The sequence below is a fragment of the Teleopsis dalmanni genome, chromosome 2 (genome assembly GCF_002237135.1).
Source record: "Teleopsis dalmanni isolate 2A chromosome 2, ASM223713v2, whole genome shotgun sequence".
Classification (NCBI taxonomy): domain Eukaryota; kingdom Metazoa; phylum Arthropoda; class Insecta; order Diptera; family Diopsidae; genus Teleopsis; species Teleopsis dalmanni.
The window spans coordinates 217,857,077-217,872,287 of NC_051847.1; the positions used below are offsets into that span (position 1 = coordinate 217,857,077).

General features: G+C 26.6%; 1 protein-coding gene across 2 annotated transcripts; it reads right to left on the reverse strand.

Moving 5' to 3' along the window:
- Positions 1–7,592: 7,592 nt before the first annotated feature.
- Positions 7,593–12,893, reverse strand: LOC119686409 (serine/threonine-protein phosphatase 2A 56 kDa regulatory subunit epsilon isoform). 2 transcript variants are annotated; one of them, XM_038100988.1, is made up of 8 exons: positions 12,423–12,893; positions 12,071–12,214; positions 10,257–10,456; positions 9,989–10,183; positions 9,734–9,924; positions 9,327–9,660; positions 8,308–8,537; positions 7,594–8,232 (listed from the first exon to the last, which is right to left on the reverse strand). In XM_038100988.1, exons 2-8 carry the CDS (start codon positions 12,207–12,209, stop codon positions 7,980–7,982), a joined length of 1,542 nt encoding a protein of 513 aa, XP_037956916.1. In that variant the 5' UTR covers positions 12,210–12,214; positions 12,423–12,893; the 3' UTR covers positions 7,594–7,979. The 2 variants fall into 2 exon arrangements, with proteins under 2 accessions (XP_037956917.1, XP_037956916.1); XM_038100989.1 differs by lacking the exons at positions 12,071–12,214; positions 12,423–12,893 and adding an exon at positions 10,547–10,649 and having other exon boundaries at positions 7,593–8,232.
- Positions 12,894–15,211: the final 2,318 nt, after the last annotated feature.

Below are 15,211 nucleotides of genomic sequence, written 5' to 3' on the forward strand. Positions count from 1 at the left end.
CTTTCAGAAACAATCTATCTCATTGTTATGTTACTATTGTTAATATCTAATAACTGATATCTACTTAAAAATTTATTTAATATATTATATTTTTCCATTCAGCTTTAGAGATAAGTGCAGCGTAGTGTTTAGTCCAGTAGTATTGTATTGTAAGATGGGGTTAATATATCAAAACTACAACATAGTTTTAAATAATGCCAATTTGGTTTTAACGTATTAACGTATCTCTTAGTATAACGATTCCTGTGATTTTCGCGGTCTAATCACAGTACCTTAATATAGTACCTTCGTATCACCAACTTATACAATTGTCATTTTCATAGTTTCAGAGTGAGGAACTTCCCTTGGTAACTTGAAAGAATAGATAGCTAGCATTCTAGTCCAATTAAGTTTAAGATATAGTCATGTACTATATAGAGGACGAACTCCTGAAAACCAGTTCTACTACGGTACGTTGTCGACCGCATTTAATTGTGGGATTGTCTAAATCCAATCCTATTCATGGAAACAAATCTGAATCAAATATTATATAGAGAAATCACAATGTTTGCAAGCAAACCAAATAGGCTACTTCTGAAAACAGTAGAAAGACTACAACTTTTCTTATAATTCCATGTGCAAAGATTAGATATTACTTCTTGGTGCGAACACTGGTCATCTCTTTCGTCTTGATTTTGCTGACAGCAACTCATGTGTACTTTGCTTGGACGCCAACGACATGTTCTATGCTTTTGTTCCGTTCTCTCAAGACTCAAACTTGAAGTTCTCGAGTTCGTAGTTGTAACAAACCTAAATATTAGCTCTCTATCTCTTGTAAGCGATTTACGCTTTCTCAAAAGAAGTATATTCGAATGAGATTTACATTAAATGTCTGAATGCAGCTCTGAGCACTACGTTTAATGACGGAACCCATCTGTTGTCATATCATAACACTCATATTCAATTGGCCAGATTCCTTCACATTGACGCTTACTAGTTTCACCTATCTAAGCTTTCATCATCCTGTAACTCACACAGTCACCACGGTTATTTCGGAACTTTTATTTGACCGATCCTGGAACTTAACACTGCAAGTCATTGTTTTGATTTTTTGATATGTATGTATAAATCAAACAATATAATCTCATATATGCATAACAGTGACGACGCGTGCCCTATCTGGAAGGGTGTGCGGCCCTTCTTTAATGTTGTTTTTACATGTACCACTTATACTAAAATATATGAGATCTTTTATTAATAATAACTATATTATATAAGGCAACAATATATTCGCGCAATATTATATTAACAATTCATTAACAAAATAACATATTAAACAAATTAAATTAATAATTTATATACAAGTTTAATATTATATCAATATGGAAGAAACAAAACTTTTCACATAATTCTCGTAACATCAAACCAAATTTTTTCAAACAAAAGAGTTTGTACTTAGAAACATACATGTTTGTGCAGTGATCAAACAAAATCGAAACCACTTGCAATGTGCGCACAAGTACCCCGCACAATAAGAACAGAAATTCGTGGGTGCTGCTGTTAAAAGGGGAGAGACGAAATGTGATAAAAATGTATGGTGAGATGAGCTGCAAACTTCAGCCGCTCATGCAACCACTTTGGCAAATCATCATGTTGGATTCGTATGCATACAGTTGATATTCGAATAGAACAGAAAATTACTCTCATACAATTCCCACTATATATATCTCTATTTCTGATATTACGAACGGGAGCACACGCACATTATTTTGTTCATATGTAACGTATGAATGTGCGGCCAACTTCTTTGCACACAAAGGGGAGAGACGAAATATAATAGAAATGTTCTGTGATTTGAGCTGCAAATATATGAGCACAACTAACAAGTATAGCGGCTAACAGAAGCAAATTGATTGAGTTTTCATAGACAATTATATTTAATTGTTTTTACTAAAACTTTAAAAATATATATTTATATGGAAATGTAATAAATAATAATAATTCTTGATGTAAAGATACTTAATACATTTATATACCTATGTTATTTAACATTTTGCAAATTATATTAGGGTGTTCACCGCACACCTCCGCACCTTAGAGCAGTCGTCACTGATGCATAAAGTACGTTAATAATATTAGTAGGAATATAGAAACGCTGTTTTATTGTTTTCTCATTCGGTTTCAAAAATTTTCTACTGATTGCAATTTATTTTTTTTAATCTAAGATTGAGTCTATTCCAGTTGAACTATTATTTCATCTAATCTAGAAATAAAAAAAATCCGATTTGATATTGCTTTATTCGCTTTTCGAAAGTTCACTAACTAGTTGTCATTTATTTCCACCAACCGGACGGTCCTGCTTTCTGAAACAGTTGAATTATTACAGAGCAGTATTAGTGAGCGGCTTCGCTGAATGGAAGAAAATACTCCGTCTACTCCGAACCCGCTGGTAGAAAGCGCGATGAAGGACGTCCGCATCTTTGGTGAAAGGACTAAGTTACCAATGATATGAAGGCACTCGGTACTACTAGCAAGCTCTTGATCAGGCTAATTGGTGAAGGTAACTGGATACAGTTAATAATGATTGACGTCTGTAATGGTCAACTAAACTAGGAGAGCGTTAGTGAACCACAGAATTGTATCATCAATTATGTATTGGACTTATATGTAATGAGAACACATCGTGGTGTCTGTCTATCATTAATACCAATGTATATCCACAATATATATCCATTTAGTTATTGTAACAAGCAATTTTTTTTAAATAATTTTTATTGTTGATTGATTTATCTTAAGATAATTTTTGCTTGCAGCAAAAATCTGCTTAATTCATTCATTCTTTTTCATTTCAGTTAATTAATTTTTATATAATTTTTTTCTTGTTTTTATTATTTTTAAATTCAGAGTATTATGCCTGAATACAATTTTTATTTATTCATATTTATTTAATTTGTTTTTCTTATGTTTGTTTTTAATTTTGTTTAATTTTTGTTTGCAGTTTTATTTTTGTTCTTTATTGTTAATACCATTAACAACTAATTTAATTATTAGTTGCATTTAATAATTTCGTATTATTACGATGTACATGCTAAGGTTTATATTTTTTTTTTTACTTTTGTTTTGTATAATTTTTTTCTTCTAATTCATTATAATTTCTCATTTTCATTAAATACATTTTTATAAATATTTTTTATGTACTATTTTTATATATTATTTTTATTTATTTGAAATCATAGCAAAAGTTTCAAATTTAGTAAAAATATTTTCATTTTCTTGCCATTTTTTATACATACAAAAATTCATATGAACTACGTGTAAAAATGTACAACAACACAAAACGTTTAAGTTTAAACAAATTTTAAATTAAAAATATATATTTTTAAATACATAGTAATATAATTAATTAATTAATTAATTGATTAATTAATTAATTGAAATTGTATTGGTTATCAATGAGAATGTATATTTAATTATTGTTATTAATAAAAAAGAGATAAACATTTAAATCAAAATCTTGTGTTAATTACGAACATTAAACCGACGTTAGAGAAGCGTATTTATGACTTTATTATGCTTTTACATATATATATATTTCTTGTGTATATATATGTATGCATTTATAAATTATAAAATATAAAGTAAGAATATATATTGAAAAAATTTAAAAAAAAATTATTTTCAATATTTTTATCATATCTCATTTAGCATATAATTTTCATTTTTAAGTTAACAGAAAGAAAAATTTTAATTATATTATAAATTTTTATTAATTTTTTATTAACTTAAAATATTTTGGTTATTGTTTGTTATAGATTTTTATGTGCTGAATTTTTTAAAATAAAAATAATTTAAATAAAATTCAATAATATATATTTAAGAATAAACATGTGAATATTTTTGAATAGCTTTCACATCAATTATTTTTCATTTTAGATATTTTATTTTTTTTTAAATTGTTTTTTATTATTTCAAAAATTAAGTTTTGAATTTATTTCTCTTATTATTATGCTAAGCGTTTTCTCATACAATTATTTTTATTTACTAGTTTTGCAAACTTTTTTTGTATATTTTTTTCTTTTTTTTATTTTTATATCATTTATTACATACTTAATTTTTTTACTTACACACTTTTTAGGTTTTTAATATAAAGGTTAGAAAATAATTTTTATATTTAACTTATATGTATATATAAATTTTAGAAACTATATGCTTTAATATAATTTAACAAAAAATAGAATTTTTAAAGTACCCTCTTTTACACTATAATTTTGTTTAAGGAAAAAATAACTTGCATTAAACCGTTTTTGTGGGTTTTTCTAAATATGGCTACGCCTATTGCACCAGGATTAAAATAGCGCTAAAGTGATATAAGCAATTCATATAATAGCGTACTTCTTGTCTATCTTCAGCACCTTTAACCAAGCACATTGGGCGCCACGTTAACGTTTCTAGGTATTCGAAAAAAACTTACAAATATATTCCATAAGTCGATATATTTCGTAATTACATATTAACTTTTGTAACGAATTGTCTCTATTAAGTTTTTCAGGCTGCTATAATAATTTTAATTATTAAATCTTTCTGTAATTTATAACTATTTTCTTTTTGAAATGTAATACACATTAATTGTATTTTGCTAAAAAAATGTGTTGATTCTTATTTTAAAAACGTTTAAATGTTTTTTGTTTATTTTTGCTTTCTATATAAAAATCTTTTACGCTTATGTAGTTTTATGTTGGAAATCGCTATTTTTTGTTTTATATTTTTTATATTAATTTTGTGAACTTTTATTTTATTTTTAAAAAACCGTTAATTTTCGCTACTTGAAGTAAGAATTGATGACATATTTTTTTTATTGTATAAATGTTATCGAAAAATATGTTAGCGAAATATGAGTTAAAAACTTAAATTTAGAAATTCGAAAATCTCCTCACTAACAAATACATAAAGAATTTATAAAAATATGCGTTTGTGCGTTATTGAAAAAATTCTTAATTCTTTAATAAGAAAATATATGTGTAAGAAATACATTAATATTAATAGAAGAATGAAATATAAAAAAATTGAACAAAAATAAAATAAGAAATATATTGAAAAAAATGAAAAAAAAAAAATATTAATAACAAAATAGAAATTATATAGATCTTTTAACACAAACGAACTTCTTTATTATACTTCCATTTCAAATTTGCTAGAACTCTCTTACTACATATTCAATTACGACTTTTAGTAGCATAAAATTGCATGTATGAACTTATTACTAAGACATAAAAGAAATTTTGAAAATATATAAAAAATTAAATTTCAGGATATTACGATTTAAACGTGAACTTCTTAAGTTGTCTCTATATAGAATAGAAAGTAGTTTTTATGAAATATCTAACACATCTAAAAAGTTTAATAGCGTTTATGGAAAACTATTATATTGTCGAAAAGAAATTTTTATATAAATTTGCTTAATGCAATTTAAATGTAAAATATATAAATTAATAAATATAACAAATACACATAGATGTATATGTAACGCAGCTGTACATATGTATATATAAAATTGTTTATACTACTTCACATGAACAATAGAGGGTAATGATTTGTTTGTATGAACGAACTTATTTTTATTTATTACAAGTTTAATTTGTTTTAATTTCAAAACTCGTGCTAGACTTTACATAGCAGCATATAAATACATACATATGTAACTATGTATAATTATATGCATATACATATATATGCCGTGTACTAATATATATGATTCTCTTGAATTTGTTTTTTTTTTTAATTTTCCGCACTTTATTTAATAATTTTTTTTCAGCTAAACACACAAACTTATATACTCAAATAACTTATATATTTATTATAAACTTTGTTTTAAACTAGTACATATAATGTTTAATATATTTTATAACTACATACTTCAGTTTTTATTTAAACTGTTTTTTTTTTATATTTTTATTAACTTATATATTAGTAATTAAGTAAATAATATTAAAATTATGTAAAACATTTTATACAAAAACAGAACAGAAAAAGAGCGGCTAATTCAGTTTGTTAAGTGAACTTATCTTTTGATTTTGCATGTAGCAAAAGTATATAGCTGAAGAGCCGAATACTTGGCTTGTTTCTTATGCTTTACTATATAGCTATATAGCTTGCCTTTTCTTCACATATTTCAACTGAAGTGTCAGTTAAGTGTGTTAACGAAGTTGACTTAGCATACTGAATTTGTGCATAGTAATATCAAATATATATTTATAAATATGAAAGACGCTTTCACGTAAGTTATGTGCTTGTATTATTATCGCGTATTTACTTTTATAGCATTATAATTGTTTTTTATTTTTAATTTAGTTTTAACTGATATCCTCCTACTTCCTTGGTTTACGGTTTTTTTTTTTGCAATTTACTTCATATAAAATTATTATTGCTTTAGAGTTTTATTTGTGAATTAATTTATATTTATATGTTGCATTTTAAAAGCATAGCAGACCAGTTAAGTTGTTAGATTTTAGATTTTAAATGTTAATTGTACAATGTTTTATTTTTTTCTATATATAGCATATTTCATTTCAGGGAAGAGCAGTTCTCAACACAAAGCATGAGCATAAAAAAATACATGCAATTATTTTTTATAGCACCTATATGGACAAAAAGAACAGCTGTTCACTAAAGAGCACTAAGTAAATATCTTATATTTTTGTATTCTGCTTTTTTTGTTAATAATTATTGCCCTATATCATCGTATAGTTTTGCATATTTACGCAATTAATTACTAAACAATCGAACAGTGTTGAAACTAAACTAAACTTAATTTCATAAAACAGAGAATTTTTTTATTTAATTTAATTAGTAAAACTTTATTAATTCATTAAATGCAGTTTAGTAAATGTTTGTTATAAATTTTATAAACTTACAATTCTAACAAAAATCAAAAAGAGAAATAATAATAGTAATATTAAATAAATAAAATAAACCAGTTAAATTATCTTTATAAAATTAAAAAAAAAGAACTGAAATTTAATTCAATTAAATAAATTACAAATTTTGAATAATTAAATTTCGTAGAAAAAAAGCAGAAAACAGCTTTTATTTAAACTTTTTGCCCACTAAACACACAATTACATAATATATAATTTCTATAATGGAAAATTTTTATTGTTTTATAAATTTACTTTAAATTTTTCAATTTTTCAAATTCTCAATTTTCGTTCTATATATGTATCTTTTGCTTGAAACGTTAATAAATTTATTTAACTATATTGTTTGCATCTTCTTACTGCTACTATATACTATTTATCCAAGTTTATTTTAAAACAGTAAAATTTTATATATAACTTGGCTATGCTACTAAATCGCAAGTTCTTAACTTTATATGATGTAATTTTATACGAGTGACAGTGAAATTATGTGAGTGTTTACGTGTAATTTACTATACAATTGCATATATTTTAAGTGAGTGTAATTAGGTTTTTTAGTATCGCATAAATTTTCCTCCATTGTTTTTTTTATATATATGTTTATTAAATTGTAATATTTTCCAAACTTTTTTAGAGTTTCTGAATTTTTCTTTACTTTTATCATTAAATACATTATTCAGTGTTTTTTTGTAATTATATAATATTAATATTTTTTGATAATTTTAATATAATATATATATAATAATTTATTTTATACGCTCATTAAATTAAACCTCGAATCTGATTTTTCTTTTATATTTTTATTTATCCACTTAATAGTCTCTTAGACCTAGATAGCATTAGGGAGTTGTGTAGGTTTTGTAGGTTTTCTCGAGGCTCCTTCGTCGGTTAATTTTCGTTTTAGGCTGCATTGGACGCAGTCAATGCTTCCACACACGCACACATCAGTATTTTTTTTTGTTTTTGCATTTTTTAGTTATATTTCTTTATAATTTAGTTATTGTGTTTGCTGTTGTTGCTATACTAATTTTGTGTAGCTTTTTGCTTGTTTATATAATTTTGTTATTTAATATATTAATTTAATTTTTAATTATCATTTTTCCCTTTGGCATATGCATTCGCACTACCAACAGTTTGCGCACCGACACCTCCACTTAATGCAGGATTATTGTCGCCAGCGCTGTTATTCATTAAATTATTCGATTGATGCGAGTTTATGCTCTGCCCTGTACCACCAGTCGACGCTGTTGTACCGCCTTGATTAGCTTTTGAACGATTTAATTCCAATTCGTGTAATTTTTTCCACAGCTCTTCGCGATCCCTTTCACGTTTTTTTTCTCTATAAAATATACAATTATTATATATATTTATTTTTTATTTATACTAATTATTTATAGCTGCTAAAGAAACATACTTTTGACGTTCTGCTTTGTAGCTAGCCGTTAGCTCATCGAATAGCTTTGAATTCATTTCCATAAATGTTTTTAATACGTTATAGACTAACGCTACAATTGTTTGGTTCCAATGCTCTTTGCTTATTCGATAGAGCGCTGGAAACATTATAGGCATAATTACAGCGTTATTTTCTTCTATCAACGACATTGCGTATTCATTGTTCCATAGGTAGAGGGCTCGCTCAGCGACCTATATTTTAAGAATGTTGAAAAAATATAATTAAAAATTGTTTGTAGTGTTTACAAAAATTTATTAAAAGTTTAATTACTTAAATTAGAATTAAATTTTCCCTTAGGCAACATTAATTCAAATATTAATTCCTAACATAACGATTTAATAATAAAAAAACTGACAGGCTGCCCGCCCTACTTAGCACTATCTAATCACAGAGTAATCACTAACCGGACGGGGCGGTACGTAGATCTTAGATTAGTCATTGAATAATCACGAAGCTTATGAGGAATACACTTATTAGTCAATGAGATGGGTGGGTCTCTGCAGAAACCCCCAGCTCTCAAAGAGTAAAAGGCTCAACATTAGACATTAGACGATTGATGTTATGAGAAATCGCTTTATTATTCTAATAAACTAATTATTGTTGACATTAGTATCCATGTAAAAGTCTCCTTTATTATTTTTACTATATAATTACTATATTATCAACAATCTGTCAACAGAATATATTCAGCAATTAAGTTCAGTTCACTTATTATTATGTAACCATACCTCAAGCCCACTCTCACTTTCTTATAATCCCCTTTCGTCCCACACAACCAATACCCATCGACATCTTAACCCATGTATTCGTAATGTAATTTTTTTAATGTAACTTCGTTTCAGCTCTATAATATGATACCCCGATGTTACATATAATGTTAGCCTTACTACAGGAAACTTACTATTATTTCTTAATATTTCTGAATTTTCGGAACCAAATAATTATAATATTTGAATACTTATAAATAAAAATATTTTTACCTGAAAATGAGGACTCGATACACATTTTGCTATTTGCCGAAATAATGGTTCTTGAATTTTGACAAATTGCGGCGGATCTATTACATCTAAAATTTCTTCAATTTCACCCAGAAACATAACCTCTTTTTGTGAGCACGTTTTCGGCCAGAACTTCAAAAGGCCACGCACAACTGGTTCGGTTAGGAAAGGATCCTTTTCGAGAAATTGCACAATGCAATATGCCAGTTGAGCATGATAAAGTGATAAGCACTTGACTTTGTGCAATGGTAATAGAACCTTTACCAAGAATTGTTTGTGTTCTGCTTTTAAGGGCAATGCAAATCCATTAATTATACTATAATTTAAAAATGTGTTCATTAAAAACGTCATTATTATCGATTAGGTATATTCAATTTTTATATACAAACCTGCCAAGAATTTCTAATAATTCGCCAACACCATTGAAATGTTCCGTTTCGTAAATGAAACGTAAAAATATATTATTTATTTGCTTTCGTATAAAAGCACGTAATCCTAAGAATTTTCCATATATACGATGCAACACCGTTTTCAAGAAGTCACGCTCTCGAGGGTCTTCAGAATCGAAAAGTTCTAGCAACTACAAATATATAAATAAGATTTCATTTATTACTATTATTATTTTTAATTTGTTTAAAACTCACTTGTAGCACAAACTTTTGGTCGATTACACGTTTACCAATTGTCGCCTGGAAATCTTGCGATTCCAGAAATCTTAAGAACACTTCATAAACCAATTGTAGGTGTGGCCAAGAAGCCTCCAGTGTAGGATCATCTTCCTCAGGATCAAAATCAGGATTTTCACTTGGAGGCAGTGTGCGAAACAAATTACATGAAATCTATGAAAAAAATATTTAAGTAGAGAACTTCTTTTATGTACTTTTAACAAATTATATGTAAATATGTAAATACCATGCGTATAATTTCTGGATAAACTGGCTCTGTGAGTACACCACGACCATGTGTAATGTAGGTGGATAGGTCATTTAGTGCCGCACGCTTGATTTCTTTTCCTTTCAAATCCGTAACTGGATCCATAAAATCAAATGATACGCAACACTGACGTAATTTACGAATAAATAACTCCTCTTGTTCTAAACTTGAGCAATCAGCTGTGAAATAGATAGTAACAAAAATTAAATAATGAAAGTACAATATATACAAGGAAGAAATTTTAATTTTTAATGTACGAAATTACATGCCTCTTCGGTTTAATATTGTCAAAACATATTTGAAGCGAAGACAAGGATTAACATACATATTTAAAAATATAGACTTGGTTAACTTTTAGAAAATGGATATTTATTAATGCGAAATATATTAAAGTACGAAATCTGACATTTATTTCTTTGTACAACGTTTCAATTTTGAAATCAATAAATAAAATTTTGCCAAACAAAGTAATCAATGATTGAGATTGTAAATAAATGTTATATTAATATATAAACATTTTATTAAAATTAAATAACCTGCTTTAATTAGCTTCATATTTTTCACATTGTATATAAATTTCAGTGAATAATGACCTAGGCTCTTTTAAAGAATAAAAAGTGCAAAAAAAGATGTAAGAAGTTATATACTAAACTTAAGCTCAATAGATTGGAAATAATATAGGGGGAGTTAAAGAGTGATTATCGTTGAATAGATTGGAATCGTCTTCATTACGTAGTCAGACAGCTTAAGATCGTGGATACTACTAATTTGAAGGATTCTATACTCCTGAGAGATAAAATTATTACTTTAGTCATAAGATAACACATTGCGAGTGAGAGAACGAAGGAGAGTATATATGTCCAGATATGACACTAAAAGAAGACATGTCTGTTTATATATAGGTACAGTAACATTTAAACATCGAATTTATTTTTAAATGATAACATTGTTAATTTAGTCATGACTAAATTAAGAGGCACATGTCCATATACTACTTTGGGAAAGCAAATGTCTTATTATGGACACAATAATATGGTATATTGTCTATAATAAAATAACACCCTCCATTATAACAAAAAAAAATTGCTGGAAAAGCCGTGTCTGTATATCTGAGCTACTTGTAAACGATAATTTAGTGATCCCTAATACAATTTATTAATGTTCTCAAGAACGGTAGAAAGTTCACTTCACTCTTTCTTCACTTTAAGATCTCCAATAAAAACTTTAACATATTTTGCACTAAATCACAACCGATATATGCAAAACACTTTGTTCTGACATTTGTTTATTAATTTTATTACGATTATTGTTTTTTATCTATTCTTTTGTATCTTTTATCTATTATATAAAAAAAACTGTTTAGAATTTTTCTTTTATGTTTAATTTATTTTTTACTTTAATTAAAAATTATTCAAATACCCTTCTTCTTTAATGAAGCTCTTATTTTATTTTTTATTACTTTATTGACAAACAGCTCACCGAAAATTTTGAATGTAAATATTTTATTGAACGTTCAATATAGACATATAATTCAGACTAAACTTTTCCAGATTAATTTTGCATATAAATACAAATATTTCTATTCCTTCTAAAATCAGTTTTTTTTATCAACTCAACGGATATAAAAAAAATCAACGGATATTATTGAACTTCAATTAAATTTTCACAAACACAAATAGAGATTTTAATAAAAGTTGATAATTAAATATATATTAAAAGTATTTATTATTATTATTATTATGGCAATTATAATACAATATTATAATATTATAATAAATGTAATTATAGTTTACCTTTTAGTGGCGGCAATTGCTGTATTTCAACATCCTGAGAGTTTCTATATCTGGAGGAACCTTGACTCTTTTTACTTTTCTTCTTTAATGATCGTTTGGCAAACGGGTCAATTCGGTCCACAAAAGTTCCTGATGACATGGTTTCTGATTTATCAATTGTTGTTGTTATTGTTGTTGTTGTTGATGAATTGTATGATTTAGGTAAAGTGGTTATAGATGGATCCGTTGTCAAAAAGTTGTATATAATATATAACAATTAATAACGTTTTAATGTGAATATATTTTTATGTAGTTTAAAAGTCGTTTTTCGTACTTTTACATTACATAAATACAACTACAAAGATTAGCTTACAATAAGTTTTGGCCAATATTTTTGTTCTGATAATAGCGGTAGCAATTATTAGTATTTCTTAGTAGAGGAAGTAATGATAAATATTTCAGCTAATTTAGATTAATATTTATTTAAAGCTACAATTTTTTTCAATGGATCGTTGATCGTGTTGTTGTTGTATTTGATTATCCCTTAAGAAACGTATTTCTATTTTAGCCACTATTGCTTCTATTATAGCCACTTCTTTCGCTTCTAACAACTGTATTACTTGATGGAAAAACTTATTGATAATAAATAGCTTAACACAAACGTCTACAAACAGTTTAGATAATGATCTTGTAAGTGATACCCCTTCACACAATGTTGTAATTATATTAATTGGCTTCACGCTCTTAGTTTGAAAAGTTTCTTTATTATTGCTTCTCGACTCAAAACAGTTGTAGTGTTCGGAGAGAAAATGATTATGTACACTGAATAGTGTGATAATAGTCTGAAATAAAAAAAATATGGAATTATATTTTGATTATATATTATTTGATATACATATATATACATGAGTAATTCTGCAAAAATATTTGTAATTAACCGTTCTTTATAAACAATATTAATATGATTGCAATAATAATTTGTTAAGAAAATCATTTATTTATAGTATCGTATAGTACCGTAGATTTATGATTACAACGTTAACACAAGTATAAGAAAGGTCCTATGAGTTATTTTAGTAGTAATAGAAAGTAATTTAGTAAGTAATAGAAAGTAGTGTATGTGAATAATTATATTCGAATAACATCAAATATATTCACATATATTTTTTATTTTGTGAATTATAGCACTTATATTATCAACATAGCGAATCTGTCAACTGTTTTTAAGTTCTACACATTCTACTGTATTGAAAGCGCTTTTCTATTTTTCAAAAGACGAATCGATAAATAAAGTGTACCATAGAGTGTATCTTTCACTTTACAGATATTTTATTTGCGATTTTCCTACTTATGTGTATGTAACATAATATTTTCTTTGTATAAAATAATCAGCATATTTATGTATGTATATTTTGATATATATAAATTTATTATTACACTATTATATTATAAAAAATATAATTTTAGAAAACAATCGAAAAAGTGAAAAAACAATCGTTTAATTTAAAACAAAATTCAATTAAAATTTGAAATAAATTTGTAGTTCAAGTGATAATCCTTGTGATTAACAGCTGTCATTCAGTTTGCTACGATAACAAATGATCCTAAAAGACTTCTGACCATAATCTTTCAAGATAACTTTGAAACAGGTTTCAAAGTTACAACTGTCTTTGATAGAACCACTCTGTAAACACGAATTTAACAACGATGGAAAATAAATTCTCAAATGGTAACTTTATATAAAGAGGTTTTCGAACAGAAGTGAAACAACAACAAAAATTTATTTTTTAAATTATTTTAATTAATTGAATTTTTGGCTGACCATACATCTGTTTCGAGTATTGCCAAATACCCTTCATCAGTGGTCTTGGAAATCATTCTTGAATTTAATTATTCGTAAATAATTATTTTTTGAGACTGCAAGTACCAGGAATCGAACTCGGGTCCTGCCAAAGTGAAGCTCAGAATCAGCGCACCTTAACCAACTGATCCAAAGCCGTACTTGACTTTTTATGTGCGCATATTTTTCTGGAGTTTTTATTAACAATTTCACTTGCTATGTTTATATTAGAACGAAATCATGAACCAGTTGTAGAATAATTGAATTAATAAATTAATTATATTTTTATTTTTAATTGTTAAATTTCAATACTATTCTGTTCGTAGAAGCATTATTTCTTGCATGATTTGTTCTTTGTTATGTATAGAACCTAATCTAGGAACGTAATGCTGAGAAAGCCATGCTAATGTTACTCTACTAGACGCACGGGCGAGACCAATATTTTGTGAATATAAGTTGTAATTTAACGTCGTATTTTGCAGACGAAAGTGACTATTATATATTAATAGAAACTTATTATATTTCATAAAGAGGTTTTTCGAACAGTAGTGAATACAAAACAAAAATTTTATTTTTTATATTATTTTAATTAATTTAATTTTTGGCTGACCATACATCTGTTTCGAGTATTGCCAAATACCCTTCATCAGTGGTCTTGGAAATCATTCTTGAATTTAATTATTCGTAAATAATTATTTTTTGAGACTGCAAGTACCAGGAATCGAACTCGGGTCCTGCCAAAGTGAAGCTCAGAATCAGCGCACCTTAACCAACTGATCCAAAGCCGTACTTGACTTTTTATGTGCGCATATTTTTCTGGAGTTTTTATTAACAATTTCACTTGCTATGTTTATATTAGAACGAAATCATGAACCAGTTGTAGAATAATTGAATTAATAAATTAATTATATTTTTATTTTTAATTGTTAAATTTCAATACTATTCTGTTCGTAGAAGCATTATTTGTTATTTCTTATGTATAGAACCTAATCTAGGAACGTAATGCTGAGAAAGCCATGCTAATGTTACTCCACTAGACGCCCGTCGAAACCAATATTTTGTGAATATAAGTTGTAATTTAATGTCATATTTTGCAGACGAAAGTGACTATTATATATTAATAGAAACTTATTATATTTTATAAAGAAGAGGTTTTCGAACAGAAGTGAAACAACAACAAAAATTTATTTTTTAAATTATTTTAATTAATGAATTTTTGGCTGACCATACAGCTGTTTCGAGTATTGCCAAATACCCTTCATCAGTGATCTTGGAAATAATTCTTATATTTAAATATTCGTAAATAATTATTTTTGAGACTG

Bases quoted from the DNA above. Each gene is read 5' to 3' on its own strand.
- LOC119686409 (XM_038100988.1), bottom strand. From the start codon at position 12,209: ATGTCATCAGGAACTTTTGTGGACCGAATTGACCCGTTTGCCAAACGA. The intron at 10,457-12,070 runs GTAAACTATAAT...TCTATTTCACAG, and splicing joins GCAATTGCCGCCACTAAAAG to CTGATTGCTCAAGTTTAGAA. The intron at 9,661-9,733 runs GTTTGTATATAA...TTTAAATTATAG, and splicing joins TTATTAGAAATTCTTGGCAG to TATAATTAATGGATTTGCAT.